The 18,135-nt window shown below is 32.9% G+C and overlaps 1 protein-coding gene across 1 annotated transcript in view; it reads left to right on the forward strand.

Moving 5' to 3' along the window:
• The window catches only part of LOC124537942 (alpha-N-acetylgalactosaminidase), a 76,589-nt gene that overhangs the window by 32,929 nt on the left and 25,525 nt on the right, over positions 1–18,135 (forward strand). Inside the window, exons 2-3 of the mRNA XM_047114916.1 lie at positions 3,097–3,467; positions 5,236–5,410. Of these exons, the coding sequence (XP_046970872.1) occupies positions 3,298–3,467; positions 5,236–5,410 (345 nt within the window). The 5' untranslated portion in view covers positions 3,097–3,297. The remainder of the gene's footprint in view (positions 1–3,096; positions 3,468–5,235; positions 5,411–18,135) is intronic.

The following is an 18,135-nucleotide window of genomic DNA, read 5'->3' on the forward strand; positions in this document are numbered from 1 at the left end:
ATCAAAATATTATAACAAAGAGATTATATATCATGATCGCAGGAAACGAAATATGTACTTTAAATATCATATAAATACTTCAATATGAACAAACAACAACAACAACAACAGCCTGTAAATATCCACTGCTAGGCTGAATGCCTCCTCTATCTTTGAGGAGAAGATTTGGAACATATTCCACCACGCAGTTCCAATGAGGGTTGGTAATATAAATCTTGAGTCAAAATATAAACTGATAATTTCAAATGCATAATTTAAAATTATTATCTAATTGTCTAATTGAAAACTATTAATAATTCGAGAAAAAATACACTGAAAAAATACTAGACGGTTTTTTCAATCAATCAGTATAATAAAGAATCTCTACATATATAAATTCAATAATCCCATCAAAAGTTTTGCGCACAAGCGCACCTTAGCTTCTCATAGAGTTACTGACTCTATGCAATCGAGTAACAGGACTAATTAGCTTTTGTTTGTTCGTTGCACTAATCACATTTTGTTACATATTCATAATATAAACAGTTGAACAACGCTTCAGTATAAGTGAGTCTTTAGCGAAGGTATATTTAGTATAATTATTAAAAAACATACAATAGGAAAAATGTACTTAAACAATAATATTTACTCATTAAAAGTATAGCTTATATATTTGTTATAAAGATTAAAATCTATTTTCGTTAACAGGTGTACAATACACGTGTGTTTAAGCATCTACTCGATTACACGCCCTCTGTAGTTTGCTTATTAATACTCTAAAACGCGTTTGTTCATAATTTTAATGTTATGAAATCAAAAAGATTGTTCTTACAAATAAATAGAGTTAATACATTACTCTTCACCGTTGTCGGATAATAATGTATTCAAAACTCTTATATATTACAATAAACGAACATAGAAACACAATGGCATGTCATAATATGAACTACATAAATCATACCATTATAATTATGATAAGAAAAATATATACATAGAACAAATTATTCCAGCACATAAAAAGCATAGTATGAATGATTTACGTACTTTAATATAATTATAATTGTTTTATTGAAGTCTCTGTATTTGTAAAGGTCCGGTTATACGCTCGCTTTACGCTTATTTGCGCAAACCGGTTTGCGCGGGTAAGCGCTGTATGAAACTGAAAGAAAATTCACACACTCATAGTTTGAATTTCATAACTCTTAATTTTAATAAAATAAGCTTAATAAATAAAATCTTATTTGTATTGCAGTCTTTACTCGTAACCGTCTCATGCAAACTAATACATTTTCCTATAGCTCGCCTAATATAATCATTTTTAATATAATAATTTACAGTAGACAATAGCGCCTTGATTCATAACTATATACAACCATGACAAAGCTACAATAACATTAAATTGTAGGAAAAAAATTACATTAATATTCTTATTTAAAAAACACAAAGTCAGCACGTGTAACCGGACCATTACATAAGTTTTTTTTTTAATGGATTTAATTCTACCATATGTTTGATGGAAGGAAATCTGATAACTATAGTTGTTATAGATGAATCATAGACAAGAGCTTTTAAATGTGATATTATTATCGATATAAAATATATTATCGAAATATTTCCATAGAAATTATTATTGTAATGTTAATAATTTATTTATATACGGTATAAAGAGTATATAATGTTTTATCGATACATTTCGTTTTTTAGATTTTATAGATGATAAAAAAGCGTGGAGTTAATACCTGTTGACTTCAAAGCAGGATATATTAATTTAAATAATTGTATTTAACTAACTTGACTTTGTATTTTTTAAATTTTGAAAAAGTGTAACTACTGAGTTTCTTGCCGGTTCTTCTCGGTAGAATCTCCTTTCGGAACCGGTGGTAGCTTCACTTTATTGTAAAATGACGATTCAAAAGTGCTTGTTAAAGCCTACTCGAATAAAGTTTATTTTGATTTATAATAATAATTCATATATCTTAAAACAAACATTATTTCTTTGAAGTAAGTCTTGTATCAGCTTTTCATGCTGTTTATTTCCTGTGTTATGATATTTTTTTAAAGATATATCGATATAAAAATTCAAATTATAATTAAAAACATCAGATAAAGGTTTACGAATCTATATATCTATATATTATATATCTATATTACGTATACGTTATCCAAACGTCTTAAGATATATATTTTACATAAACTATTATTATTGGAATTTAAATTTTTCTTAGCATTCGACATAATATCGACACAGTTATGTAAATATATTATATAACCCGTACCAATGCCGTGGATGCTGTATTCGTAATATGATAACACAATTGAGGTATTTTTTTATTTTGGTATATACTTTTACATACGGAGTATAATGTATTGCGCATATATTTTTAATATAAAAAATATATATTAATATATAGGTACCACATATGAATATAACCACATGACGGTTATTACTATTAGCGAGAGATTTTAAACATTTCTCATTTTTTTGTAATAATAGCTATAATACCCCATTACAAGGAATTCGTTGCTCCTCCAATCCAGCTTAAAGCCACTACAATAACAAATACCTAAGGGATCAAGATCGAACCTACGACTTTTTATATAGCTACATAATTAAACCACTGAACAATTAACATCACTTCTATTTTACTTGATCTTATTGGTATTCCAAATCATTTCTTCGTATTTAATATAATTTTTTAAGATGACACAAAATTCTTCAGAAATTGCTTGAATAAAATATCTTATTTTTTGCAAGACTTTTGTTGATTCTTTTCACTACAGGCAGCTATTAACAGTAACTACAGTTACTGCTGTTCCTTTGTGTTTTGGCATAAAATCTTCCTCAAAAATGCGTCAAAATTAGTAAAAATAGTTATTCTGCTGTCTAGTTAGATAAGCAGACATACAAATACCCGAACAAAATTCTTGTAATATAGTATAGTATACATACATACGTTCATGCAAAGGTCGAATCGTAACTATGATTATTAAACGTAAACATTTATTAATAGATAATTGCATTCGCGCCATTGACATTTGTAACAGGAAATAATATCTGACCCAAATCGAGTTCACGAATTGTTTACAATTAATAACATTTACTTTTATTTGTTACAGATAATCTCTGAACTTCGCATCACAGATAAACTATTTAGAGGCAAACTCCTTGCTCCAACCTCAAAGCGATGACAGTACAGTGACGAATAGTGACAGTATCGTAACGTACGGTATCATAAAAAAAATTCAATAAAATTATGTGTATAGTTTCCTTTAAAAGGTAGTGATTGAAAATTTATAAAGTTTTCCGTTGAATACAAAATGGCGTCGTGGAAATCGTGTATATGGACAGTTTTCGTTGTGGTGTGTCTGTTAGGGAAGATATCGGGGTTGGATAATGGGCTGGCTCTGACCCCACCGATGGGATGGCTGGCGTGGGAACGCTTCAGATGCAACACTGACTGCAAGAATGACCCTGACAACTGTATAAGGTAAGTTGGATATATTAACTCATTTCAATAATACTATTTTTTCTAGCATACATTGAGTTGTGTATGTTTACTTAGTATAAAACAAAGTCGCTTTTTCTGTCTATGTCCCTTGCTTAAAAGACTATTTTTTCTAGGATACATTGAGTTGTGCATCTTTACATAGTATAAAACAAAGTCGCTTTGTCTGTCCCTATGTCCCTTGTACGCTTAAATCTTTAAAACAACGCAACGGATTTTGATGCGGCTTCTTTTAATAGATAGAGTGGTTCGAGAGGAATATTTGTGCATATAATACATGAACGATATAGTAAAGAAACACTTATCATTTTAGAAATTTTCAATGTGATGTCGTAAATAAACAAATTCTGTAGTATATTTAGCATTAGTATTGCACCCGTGCGAAGCCGGGTCGCTAGTTATTCTTATTAATAATGAAATCATCAAACTAATAAATTATTTAGCATTCACTAGAGAAAATTATAATCAATTTACTGATCGTACATGTAACAAATTATTCGTTTTCACTTATAACAAAAGCGATGACAGTTAGAAATGGTTACCGAGAAATATGTATTTCATGCAATAATAGTACTTTGTGTCTTATTAATAGTATTGATACTTTAAGAGTTTATTTTAATTATTATCTGTTTTCATCTGTCATCAGAGTGTTATTGATAAAGATTTCACCTGATAAAGTTTGTAACGAAATACGGATTCCGTAAATTTTTGTTACCAGAATTTAACCAGTGGTTAGAACGCGTGCATCTTAACAGATGATTGCGAGTTCAAACCCAGGCAAGCACCGCTATGTATATGTGCTTAATTTGTGTTTATAATTCATTTCGAGCTCGGCCGTGAAGGAAAACATCGTGAGGTAACCTGCATGTGTCTAATTTCATCGAAATTCTGCCACATGTGCATTCCACCAACCCGCATTGGAACAGCTGGTGGCATATGTTCCAAACCCTCTCCTTAATGAAAGAGGAGGCCTTATCTCAGCAGTGGGAAATTTACAGGCTGTTACTTTACTTTATGTTTAAACTAATAACAGTTGTAAATATGGCAGATAGATAGAGCATGGCATTCTCTTTCTTTGAGTAGAAAAGTTTAGGAGATAATTGTCGTGGCTCCAATTTAATTGACATACAATAAAATGACGTACAGGTTTCCTCACGATGTTTTCCTTTACTGCTGAGCATGAATTTAATTATAAACATTCAAAAGCATATCGCGATCAATTAGTGGTTGAGGTTAAGAAAAGGGATACTGTGCCATATTTCTAAGGGCCTTTACTAAAATATTCCAATGCTTAGTAAAGACTTTCTCCCACACAATTTGTCACACATATAATTTGATAAGCAGTATCGTATCGTATGGTTGAAATTTGTTTTAAACTTTATCGCTGCAAATACGTTTAACAATTAATTTAAGACCAGTGACGTAGCTGGGTGAGGAAAGGCCCCGGTGCATAGAAAAAAATCGGGCCCTCACCCCCTCTTTAACCCTTTAAAATTATAGATACCAAATAAGAAATTTTGTGCGCAGGGTCGTGATTTGTGACTAACTACAGAAGTTTAAGGTTTAGTTTTGAGGGCCCCCTGAACTCCAGGGCCCTGGTTCACTGCACCTTTTGACCCCACGATAGCTGCGCCACTACATTTGACCTCTTCAAAATGACTATAATTTTAAGCTTCACTTAAGGCAGATAGGAAAATAAGATTTTATAAAGTGTTCCCATTTAAGGTCTCATGATGATATATTTTCCCAGTGATCGTCTGTTCCGTACGATGACAGACATCCTCGTCAACGAGGGCTATGCGGCTGCTGGCTACGAGTACATCAACGTGGACGACTGCTGGCCTGAAAGGGAACGTGACCCCAGAGGGCGCCTGGTGCCTGACAGGGAACGATTCCCCTATGGAATGAAGAGCTTGTCTGATTATGTGAGTACTTATTTCTTTATTTAATGAATAAAGGGGATTGTGTTCATATTGTGGTTGCCAAATCTATATCAAGATCAAAATCAAATAATTTTATTCAATATAGAAGTATTACACTTTCTTATTGATGGTCAATTGAAACAGTACCACCGGTTCGGAAAGAAAATACCCTGACCTGAGAAGAAACGGCGAAAGAAACTCAGCGGGTTTTTTTTGTCTCATATATCATACTCGTATAAACAATTTAATATGAAATGAAATAGCCAGGAGGCGATCGTTTCATTCCCAAGGTGTGCTATCGATCATAAACTCATTAGTTGTATAATAATCTTTTGCACACAAGTGTTTTAAAGTAATAATTCACAGAGCCGGATTTAGGGAAGGGTAACCCGGGCAACTGCATTGGGGCCTCCACATGAGTTGGGGCCACAATAATTTTCAGCGAGTTAACAAATACCGAGATATAGTCAAATTATAATAATGTTACTACTTAATTAAATAAATCATAGCTTACTGATTGAAATAAAAAAAAAGCTTATTAATCTAAAATATAATTATTAGGGTCTCCACGCTTTTGTTGGTCTAGGGCCTCCACTGATTTAAGGCCCCAGGGCCTCGAGAACTATAGATCCGACTCTGATAAATCATATGAAATAAAATAAAATTGTTTCAAATTATGACGAGCGTGTCATACAATCAACTTATCATATTGTTGTGTTGCGTGTGCGCAGTTATTGTCTCCGTATGGCATTTAACGATCATTATTACGAGTAAATCACTTAAAGAGATGCATTTCAATGACATAATAAACGTACGTTGATCTTAATCATTCGCGACGATAAAATCTCCATAATTGTATTTTTTTTTCATTTATAAATTTGTACCTAGACTACAGTTTGCACTTGTAAGTTACTTTGCGTTTTTTTGTCTACAGAAGAGTGTATTCTCATTCTATTTTTAAATCGATGTAAAACAAACATTCGCCAATCACCGTATCGCCGGTGCGATGCTAAAGCATTGCTCGATATACATTGCGTATTTATTTAGTAATCAGTTAATATTTCTAAATGTATTTCTTTTTAAGTTTTCAATTGTGGTTGGTTGGTTTCAATGGTTTTTGATCAATTAAATATATCGTCACTCGGTCTATTTCAAGTCTTCAAAATTCTCTGTTCCCAATTCAATGAGCCATGCGGTACACTTTTTACTATAAATGTTAAATCAAGGACCCTTTAAGGTTCATATTTTTTGTTGTATCAGCATCTATTTCTCTGGTGGTATGGAACCCTTCGAGTCGAGATGGCCCAGTGGTTAGAACGCGTGCATCTTAACCGATGATTGCGGGTTCAAACCCAGGCAAGCACCGCTGAATCATGTGCTTAATTTGTCTTTATAATTCATCTCGTACTCGGCGGTGACGGAAAACATCGTGAGGAAACCTGCATGTGACAAATTTCATCGAAATTCTGCCACATGTGTATTCCACCAAACCGCATTGGAACAGCGTGGTGGAATATGTTCCAAACCTTCTCCTCAAAGGGAGAGGAGGCCTTTAGCCCAGCAGTGGGAATTTACAGGCTGGTGTTGTTTGTTTGTTATGGAACCTTTACTACACGGGTCTAACCAAGACAAAACAGGCGGTTTTTGTCATATATGTATATAAAATATAAGATTATATAACCAAGATTACATACATTTTCACTTTCAACGTTCAATGTCAAAAGCAAACAGTAAAACTTGTAACAACGATACAATTTCTTTTCTGCCATCCGTGAGAAGTGTTCGCAACAATAAGATTCTATGAATCGACACGACAACAATGATTAGGGTTAAAGACCGAATCATTCCATTCCGTTCAGTTCACTTGAATGAGTGATGTAACTCTAATATTGACAACAATGGAAAGAAATAGGTACTTTTTGTAGTGAATGAATTTGTAAAGTATTTTTGTTTGTGTTTGTATTTTTAGTTTAATTATGCAAGTTTTGCTCACGGTTTTTTTAGCGGAGAGGGGTAGTGTGATGGCTTTTGCAGTAGTTAGGGTTAACCTTGTATTCCAGGCATTATATATTATATTATATCTGGATCTGTTTTGCTATACTTGTGTGGTTGCATACCAATAACGCATTCAATGTTACGAATTTATAATAAAAATAATAGTAAGATATATATATATATATATATATATATGTTACTAGCTGTGCCCGCGACTTCTTATGCGTTTGAATTCAACAATAAAGATATTTTGGTAGCTTAACTTACTCCTTATGACATCAGATATCAGCTATTGAAAGTTCCATCAAAATCAGTTCAGCCATTCCAGAGATTAGTCGGAACAGACAGACAGACAGCCAAAAATTGTAAAATATATTATTTGGTATATGTACCGTGTATACATACATATGCATTGAGTAAAATAGGGCTATTTTAATATTACAAATAGACACTCCAATTTTATTATATGTATAGATTAAAAAATAAATTATTTCTACATATAGACCTAAATGATACCTATTTTAATGATATGAGTATTAGTTTAAAAAATTTAAACGTATTTTATATTTAAAATATACATATATACGTAGCAAAATATAAACCAGTTTATCGAAGCTAATATATATAATATGTATATTAGCGATTAACGAAGTATGTTATTTTGTTTTATTATGTTTTTATTGCTCAAAAATAGACATATAATGTTATGTCTTCATAAAACGTAAATTTTATTTGATTATCTTTTAAATTGATGATAATGAGGTAAATTTGTCATTATAAGACTATTATTGGCTACATCCTTGTAATATTATTTAGTTTATATTCTATTAGCTAGCCTATCGTAGCTTGGCACGTGTAGAATAAAGGTCTAAAGAAAACAAAACTGAGTAGCTTCACTTAAGATAGTTGTTAAATGATCAGAAGTGCTTGTAAAAGCCTACTTGAAAAGTAGATTTTGATTTTGCACCAGCTTATGTTTCATTGATCGTGATAGCTAGACACACTAGTGAGTCGAGATGGCCCAGTGGTTAGAACGCGTGCATCTTAACCGATAATTGCGGGTTCAAACCTAGGCGAGCACCGCTGTTTCATGTGCTTAATTTGTCTTTTTAGTTTTTTTATAATTTGTCTTCATCTCGTGCTCAGCGGTGAAGGAAAACATCGTGAGGAAACCTGCATGTGACAAATTTCATAGAAATTCTGCCACATGTATATTCCACCAACCCGCATTGGAACAGCGTGGTGGAATATGTTCCAAACCTTCTCCTTAAAGGGAGGCCTTTAGCCCAGCAGTGGGAATTTACAGGCTGTTGTTGAGACACACAAACTTAATAAACAATGTATTTCCGTCGCCGTCATCATGACAAATACTAAAATCTTTTTTTGTATAGAGATTTTGACGTTTTTATACATGGTACGAAAGCCTTAGCCTGTTTTATTATGTATAACAGTGGTGTCTACTATAAGTACTCGTTTCTAATGCAACGTTATACAATTTTGAAAGCTGAGGAATCGCGGAGTCGATAAAGTTGACTGAAAATGTTTCCGAGAGCAAATAATTTCATGTTAATATTTAATCGTACTCGGCTATATTATATTTGTCTAATCACTATATAATATAAAACAAAGTCGCTTTCTCTGTCCCTATGTATGCTTAAATCTTTAAAAGTACGTAATAGATTTTGATGCAGTTTCTTTTAATAGATAGAGTTTTTGTATATAATACACGGTAATATAGTAAAGCAACACTGATAATTTAAGAAGTTTGTAAAGTGATGTCGTAAGTAAACAAATTCTGTAGTATATTTAGTATCAGTATTGCACCCGTGCGAAGCCGGGGCGGGTCGCTAGTTAGAAGATACAGATCTCGCTTTATATTCATTGCTGGGAAAGTAAATTTTTAAACTTCTACAGTTAACTTGGACTGATTGTGTTAATGATTTCGGTGAGTGTATATAAACGTTGTAAGTGAAAATTGTACAAGCTTAAAAACTTTTACTATTAATGACGCCTTTGTTACTTCACAATGGTAACGTGGTACCAGCTCTAACATTGTGTAACGGAGAAATTGTGTATTACGTCACGACATTTTAAACTGGCAATTTATTATATTCTTTTTTTATTTAATAGTAATTTAGGCGAACAAATGAGCTACCCAATAGCAATAGGCGCTGAAGACTTTTTTATTATTCCTTACATATCCAATACACCACCAGCATTGGTAACTAAGTTATTACCTATATCCCTGTCTGTACACTGGCTCACCCATCATGCCGGAAGACAACAATACATACTATTCCTGATTATATAGTAGTTCAATCAGTGCATTCTCCACCCACGCGAAAATCAGAGTTTACTTAGAACACAAATTGTCACCCTTTATTTTACCCCTACGAGGGATGAATTAAAAAAATACCCTATGTTGTTCCTTGCGACTCAATTTCTACGCCAAATTTTATCTAAACCATCACAGCGCTTTGCTTTTCGCACGTGACATCGATGAAACAATCTATGCCCACTCGGCATAAAAAACCACAATTAAAAAAAAAAGAATAATTTTATACAATACATGAGTTAAGTTAACGTTTCGATGTTTAAGTAAACATTAAACGGTTATCAGAAATAATTTGAATTGCAATTTTTTTAATCAATATAAACATCTACAACTCGTGCGCATAATTGATCCTTATACTGTAATAACGGTATCGAATTACTTTTTTATTAATTTATTCTAGAAAACAAATGATAAATAATATTACGCAATGGCGTTACACAGCTATAGTACGACACAAACTTAGATGTAGCCTCGGCAAAATTCGTGAAACCGATCACCTACGAATTAAGTACGCTATCCCAAATTAACAATATTTATTTCTTATGCGAATATAATCTTTACACAAACGTAATAACTTGTAATATCATATGAACTAATGTATTCGTCAATTTGACAAGTCGGTTTACACGACTTGCTTTCTCACGAGAATCTATAGCGACGAATGGCGTCGAATGGCGCGATAGGGAGCTATTCCTATTGCAAAATAAAAATAAAAAAATCGCGAATCGATACGGTGAGTTTCGTCTGCAAAACACGGGATCGAGTGTCGAGTGTACATAAAATAAATTCAACTAGTGACAATGGTAGGGGTGAAAGTGACAATAGTAGCGGTGACCGGTGTTTACGTAGCAAGCGTACGAGAAAGGAGGTAGTTCGATACGGACACCTCTAACATTATCAGCATCTACCCGCAAACTTCAGTCTCGTGAACAAGACATTCGTAGACAATGTCGAAATATCGAGCTCCACCGAACAAAAATAAAAAACATGGTAAATATCCCGAAATTAATAACTTTAATATTCCTATTGGTTGCGTAAATCGGCAGTAATCGATTTTATTGAATTTGCCGACGCCACATCTAAGTTGTGGCGTAATATACACGTGAATATACGACGGAGGGATAAATCACTCGCATCATGGTCAAAGGTCGAGAGTTCAAACGGTAGCAGGTTCTCCGATAAATTAGCCAATTACGAAAACGCAAACCCTATTTAGGTAAATATTAAACTTTATATTAATATATTATAAAGAATGTAACAAAAGTTTGAAAGATCAAATACAATGTAATATTTAAATTAAACTTGCGACCTGGCGAAGAAAAACATCGTGAGTAAACCTGCATGTGTCTAATTTCGTAGAAATCCGACCACATGTGTATTCCACGAACCCCCATTGGAGCAGCGTGGTGAAATATCGTATAATCCATCCCCACAAAGGGAGAGGATACCCTTAGCCCAGCAGTAGGAAATTTACAGGCTGTTCAAACTAACAATCAGTACCGTATCCAAATACTTTCACGGCATCAGCGGTTGAATGTATATGAAGTACGGTTAAAATCTATTAACTTGAACAATTTGCGTTTGCGGTTTGAATGATTTAGTGCATCAAAGCTGAATCTAACGGAAATAATTGCTTCCTAGAATTATCGTTAATATTAAAATTCTTTTCATACAATCTAAATACCTTATTGGGGAAATCTATCGCCCTATTAACACATTTTCATTCACTTCGTTCGTGAATGAAAAATTATGTTTGTGATACTATGTCGTAAAGTAGTTACAGTCGTTTTTGGTAGCGTTGTAAGGGTTGGGCATACTAAATCAATGAAAATAAACTATATTCAAGTAGGCTATTACAAGCACTTTTGAATCGACATTTAACAACTATTTTAAGTGAAGCTACCACCGGTTCGGAAAGTAGATTCTACCGAGAAGAGCAAGAAGCTCAGTAGTAAAGAAGTAGCCGTGTCCTTCTTAGGATTTCAATCATGCTTCATATCAAATTTTATTGTTCAGTGGTTTGGTCGTGAAAGAGCAACAGACACAAACAGAGTTACTTTCATATAAGTATAGATAAATATATTTACCTTTTTTTTTCTTTAGGCGTCAATCACTTGAATGTATACCTATGTATGAAAATATGAGGTTTCGCCTGTAAATGTTTATTTTCAAATTTCAAATAAATTTATTATTAATATAAATTACAAACATCAAAGAGGCCCTATACTTAGAACTAAGTAACTAGGTATCTTAGGGGCCAATATATAATATAGGTTGTTCATTTTATTTCATACCCAACAAAGCGTTAGTTACTAACGCTATATAATGTGTACCGGTAGTTTTTATGTTATAAACTAACGGTTAGTTTATAACATAAAAAACTACCGGTACACATAAATATTCGGTTTTTGTTGTTCGAAGCACAGAAGGAGAGATTTAGTCAGCTATAAGTTTTTAGTGTTTACAACGCGTTGTCAGTTTGAAAAGCTGTATAGTTACCTTAGTATTGTGTATGGGCGAAAGTAAGAAAGTTAGGAAAATTAGCGTTTGATAACAGTTCGCATGTGAAATATCAAGAGAAATATAATATGTTTATTGTGAATTCTACGTAATAAAATTATTTAGTTTATTAAATATTGTATTTATTAATTTAATTATTAATAAGTAGTTGTGTTATTTATATTATAACATATAGGCCACCTGATGGTAAGTGGGCACCATCACCCATAGACAATTGCGCTGTAAGAAATATTAACTATTCCTTACATCGTCGATGCACCACCGACCTTGGAAACTAAGATGCTATGTCCCTGGTGCCTGTAGTTACACTGGCTCACTTACCCTTCAAACCGGAACACAACAATACTGAGTACTGTTATTTGGCGGTAGAATAACTGATGAGTGGGTGGTACCTACCCAGAGGGGCTTGCACAAAGCCCTACCACCAAGTTTGTTTGTGTTATATATTAGTTCTTTATTTCATAATGTAATAATAATACATATTCAGGATATCGAAAATTATTTTAGTAATTTTCATAGTTCACAATACTCATCAAATAAAATTAATATAATAATTAAATGAACAAAACCGCGAGTAATACATCGTTAAGACCGCTCGCCGTATAGTAAGTCAATCAAGAAATTAGTCCGCAATCGCGTTGAACGCCCAAAGCGTTTTTCAGTCCAATTTTAGTGAAAGTGTGTTTAATGTTGTTACGAAGTAGCAATTTGATAATACAAACTTATGAGACTCACAATCGCACTCGAACAGTTTACACTAGACTACTTTTACTTTTCAAGTATTAATCGTATTAAATTAAGAAATTCATCGAATCCATTGTGTTTCGAGAAAGTTCTAGAATTATTTTGTTTTTTTTTTCTTCCCGTTTTATTTGACTTTGAAATTGAGGCTTGGATATATTGTTCTTTTTTTAAAATGTGTCAATCGATAATTCCAATAAAATTTTGAATTTAGACTATTGGAGGATAAATGTTTTTTGATATATTTTTTTAGACTGGCAAGTATTCATAAATTGTTTTCAAGTATTAAATAAATAAATACCTAGTTTAATTCATAAGTTGGGAGTTTATACCAATCAATTAATTCTCATTCAACCGTTAATTATTAAGTTGTTTGATAAATCATCGAATGAAAATAATTATGTCAAATATAATCTGTATTCTATGATGACTGATATTTTCTTTCTCTGTCATTTAGTATATCGTGAATGATCTCTTTTGATCAATCGACCGTTGTCCGTTGATGAATCAATCATTTTCGACGGTCCCGTCACTTATGACTGACGTTATTGGCTCACGATTATATAAGATGATGATCAATTGATAATTTATCACTTATACGAATTTGTATAGGTCTTAATAGACACTTAAAAATTGAAAACGCGACGAAAAAAATTGTGCTCGTTACAAATAACGCACACTAGTACTACACAACTTAGATGTAGCATCGACAAAATTCGTAAAACCGATCACATCCGAATTAAGTACGCTATCCCAAATAATCAATATTTATATCTCATGCGAATATGATCTTTGCCCAAACGTAATAACTTGTAATATCATGCGACTTAATATATTCGTCAATTTGACACGTCGATTTACATGCACTTGCTTTCTCGGGTTGAACTGACGCGCGAATCTATAGCGACGAATAGCGTCGAATGGCGCGATAGGGAGATATTTCTATTGGTTGTGTAAATCGGCAGTAATCGGTTTTATTTTCATTCCATTGCATTTTCCGATGCTACATCTAATGTGTGTCGTACTATAAAGTAGTATGACGTTTGGCGAGTGTCAAACGTAGCTGTCACGCACACCAAAATAATAAAGTTGCATTCGTACATGACAGCGGCGAAATAATCGTTGCCTTTTTGGGACATTTAAAAAAAAGGTTTACTTATTTGATTTTGTTAATGTATGGCAACAGAGTCGAGATGGTCCAGTGGTTAGAACGCGTGCATCTTAACCGATGATTGCGGGTTCAAACCCAGGCAAGCACCGCTGTTTCATGTGCTCAATTTGTCTTTATTTCATTATTTGTCTTTTGTTTTTATTCATCTCGTGCTCTGCGGTGAAGGAAAACATCGTGATGAAACCTGCATGTGACAAATTTCATAGAAATTCTGCCACATGTGTATTCCACCAACCCGCATCGGAACAGCGTGGTGGAATATGTTCCAAACCTTCTCCTCAAAGGGAGAGGAGGCATTTAGCCCAGCAGTGGGATTTACAGGCTGTTGTTGTTGTTGTTCTTGTAGGGCAACATCTCATTAAATATATGAATAATCTAAAATAAAAGTAAAATTACGAATAATGAGTACCTATAGTAAATTGCCTAATTAACGAGTAAAATTTTTTTGTCATCTTTATGCACTTACTAGCCGTTATTGGTAACTTTCTGATTCATAAGTAGCATAACAATGAACTAAATAAGGATTAGTAGACACTTCTATATACATATCTTTAAGTAAATGGAACAATAATTGGACATTAATCAAGTTAATTGACAAAGCACAAACGATTCTTCACGGTTAATTTGAATATAATTTATCTCGTGTTTAGTTAAAAGAAAATATCGTGAGGAACTATGTGTGTCGGATGAAATGGTGCCACGTGTGTATTCCCGCATTGCAACAGTGTGGTGGCACGAAGAGCAATTATTCCACAATCTGTAACTTGCATATCTAATATACATCGCATAAATCATATATTCTGTACGCGTTTATCTTGCGAACATATAAATTGATTCGCAATATCGTGATAACTAATGCATAATATTAAATAGTTAATTACGTAATTATCTTTGCTTAAGAGACGAGATGGTCCAGTGGTTAGAACCAGTGCATGGAAATCGAAGATTGTGGGTTCGAACCGAAAGGGCACCGCTGAATATTCATGTGCTTAATTTGTGTTTATGATTCATCGTGAGAAAACCTGCATGTGTAATTCGATAGAAATTCTGCCACACGTGTATTCCACCAACTCGCATTGGAACAGCGTCGTGGAATATTTTCCAAACCTCCTATAAAGAAGAGGAGGCTTTAGCCCAGCAGTGGGAAATTTAAAAGACTGTTGTTATTGTTGTTGTATTTATCTTTAACGCTTTTTTGTAATTAATTAACAATGAATCTTGAACCTTGAACTTAACAGTTTCGAAGGTGAAGAAACTTTGCCGATGGTACACGATTCACTTTGTTTTGTCAACACATTAGCGCTAATAGGTAAACGACCATCGAAGTATTTGTCATTTGTCACTCGATATGTTTATTTATATCCGCTCTTTCTAACTTACTATATGTAACGGTATTGACGTAATTTTTTTTATGGTATAGGTTGGCGGACGAGCATATTGCACCTGATGGTAAGTGGTCGCCCATAGACAATGACGCTGGAAGAAATATTAACTATTCCTTACATCGTCAATGTGCCACCAACCTTGGGAACTAAGATGTTATGTCCATTGTGCCTGTAGTTACACTGGCTCACTCACCCTTCAGACCGGAACACAACAATACTGAGTACTGTTATTTGGCGGTAGAATAACTGATGAGTGGGTGGTACCTACCCAGACGGGCTTGTACAAAGCCCTACCACCAACTATATGTGTATTTTTTTATATAGTATATAAAATCGAATGAACATATGTCTGTTTGAAATGAATATATTTCGATATCAACTACATAACATAAAAAGTTATTAATTTCGGGATCTCGTGAACAAGACATTCGTAGATAATGTCGAAATATCGAGCTCCGCCGAACAAAAATAAAAACATGGTAAATATCCCGAAATTAATAACTTTAATAATAAAAATAACCGTGTTAATTTAAAATCTTGACTATATAGTTGATGATTGATTGATGATCGGTTACCATGAAAGTTATTAAATAATATATACCAATATAGATGCGAAAGCATGTATGTCTGTGTTTCTTTCACGGCCAAGCCATTCAGACGAATTTGATTAGATTTGGTATGAAGCAAGTTTGAACTGCAAGGTTGAACAATTACCATAAGTTACTTTTTTAAATCAAATCGAATGTATTTTATTCAAGTAAACTTAAAAGTAAAGTGTTTTTATCGTACACAAAAAAAAAAACGAATATCAGATGTTTTTAACAATAAGTTTTCAATAAAATCTACGTTTGTTATATAGTTACTCGTTAAAGCATATGTACTTTTATTTACTGTTGTCGCTTAAAAGTTAGAGAGATAGTTTGAAAAAACAGAAAATTTACCTAAACTGTCGAAGCATTTCGATAAGTTGGTGCTTCAATAAATTGTTTGATTATGTAAAAGAAAAGACTAAAACCTCCTTTCTTTTTTAATAGTCAGATATTGCACCTTCGACCACCTTTATAGCAGACATGTTTAACATTTTAAAAGTCGATCTGAAGTCTGAACTAGTTGTCATAATCATGAGTAATGCTGGCTGGAAAATCGTTTCAAGAAATTTTTAACAATAAAACAAAGGAAATAAGCTATTTTTACTATCTATGATTAAACCGCAACTTTGTTAGGATGCGATTGTAATTATAGACGGTGATTATGATTGTTTTCGTTCTGTAAATATGCGACCTGGAGTTTAATCAATATTAAAGTGAAATTTTGCAATCAAAATTGACAACTTAAATTATATCTATTTTTTTTTTTAATTTCCCCTATAGAATGTATTGTAACAAGAACAATTCATTCAACAACAATCCATTAATTATAAAAATAAAATTATGAATTAAACTGTAAAATAATATATGTGTAAAATGAATCCTTTAGTTTTCATAATACTTTCGCTTTATTTACGAAATTTGGATACGGATTTTGGTTATTTTTCTTCTTAATTTAACCTTTTATATGTTTAATATATATATAATCAGGAAACTGAAAATAAATTACTGATATTAATATTGCTTCTAGCAATATAAAGCCTATTCTGAACCAAACGTCATAATTATTTTAATAAACGTAATCTTATTTTTATTATAATTATCATAAACATACATTAGCGACTGGCACGAAATACGTCTTCCAACCGGTTTCCGCGTGACATAAAAATTACATTCGCTTACATAAATTTTATGGCTTCCTAGATATTACTGTGATTTATGTAAGAGAATGGATACGAAAATTGTTGTGTATAAATCAGCTTTGGAACTGTTTCATTGATGTTGATTAATAATTTGGAACACCCGTTATTAAAATTTATTAATGCTAGTTTTTCATATTTTTTAGAATTAGTTGAACTAAACTATGTTATTACTAGTAGTTTTGCCCGTGGCTTCTCTCGTGTTTTAGGGTGTTGGTTGTCATGTGTTAGGCAAGAAAGTAGCCTGTCTCCTTTCTTGTGGATCAAGTTTGTTTCATACCAAAATTTCATCAAATTTTTGTTGTTGTTTGCGGTCTTGTCGTTGAAAGAGCGACTGACATACAGACAGTTACTTTCACATCTATAAATAAATAAATAAAAATAAATATGGGACAACATCACATACATTACTTTGATCCCAATGTAAGTAGCTGAAGCACTTGTGTTATGGAAATCAGAAGTAACGACGGTACCACAAACACCCAGACCCAAGACAACATAGAAATCTAATGAATTTTCTACATCGACTCGGCCGGGAATCGAACCCGGGACCTCGGAGTGGCGTACCCATGAAAACACACCACGGAGGTCGTCGTTTATAATATTAATATAGATTTACTACTCAAAAATCAAAATCAAAATATACTTTACTCGAAAAGGCTTTAAAAATCACTTTTATTCATTTTACAAAATATATTAAGTGAAACTAACAACGATTCGGAGTGTAGATTCTATCGAGAAGAACCAGAGAAAAACTCAGAACTCATTACTCATTTTCAACATATAACACTCTTT

Source organism: Vanessa cardui, chromosome 19, assembly GCF_905220365.1.
Source record: "Vanessa cardui chromosome 19, ilVanCard2.1, whole genome shotgun sequence".
Lineage (NCBI taxonomy): Eukaryota > Metazoa > Arthropoda > Insecta > Lepidoptera > Nymphalidae > Vanessa > Vanessa cardui.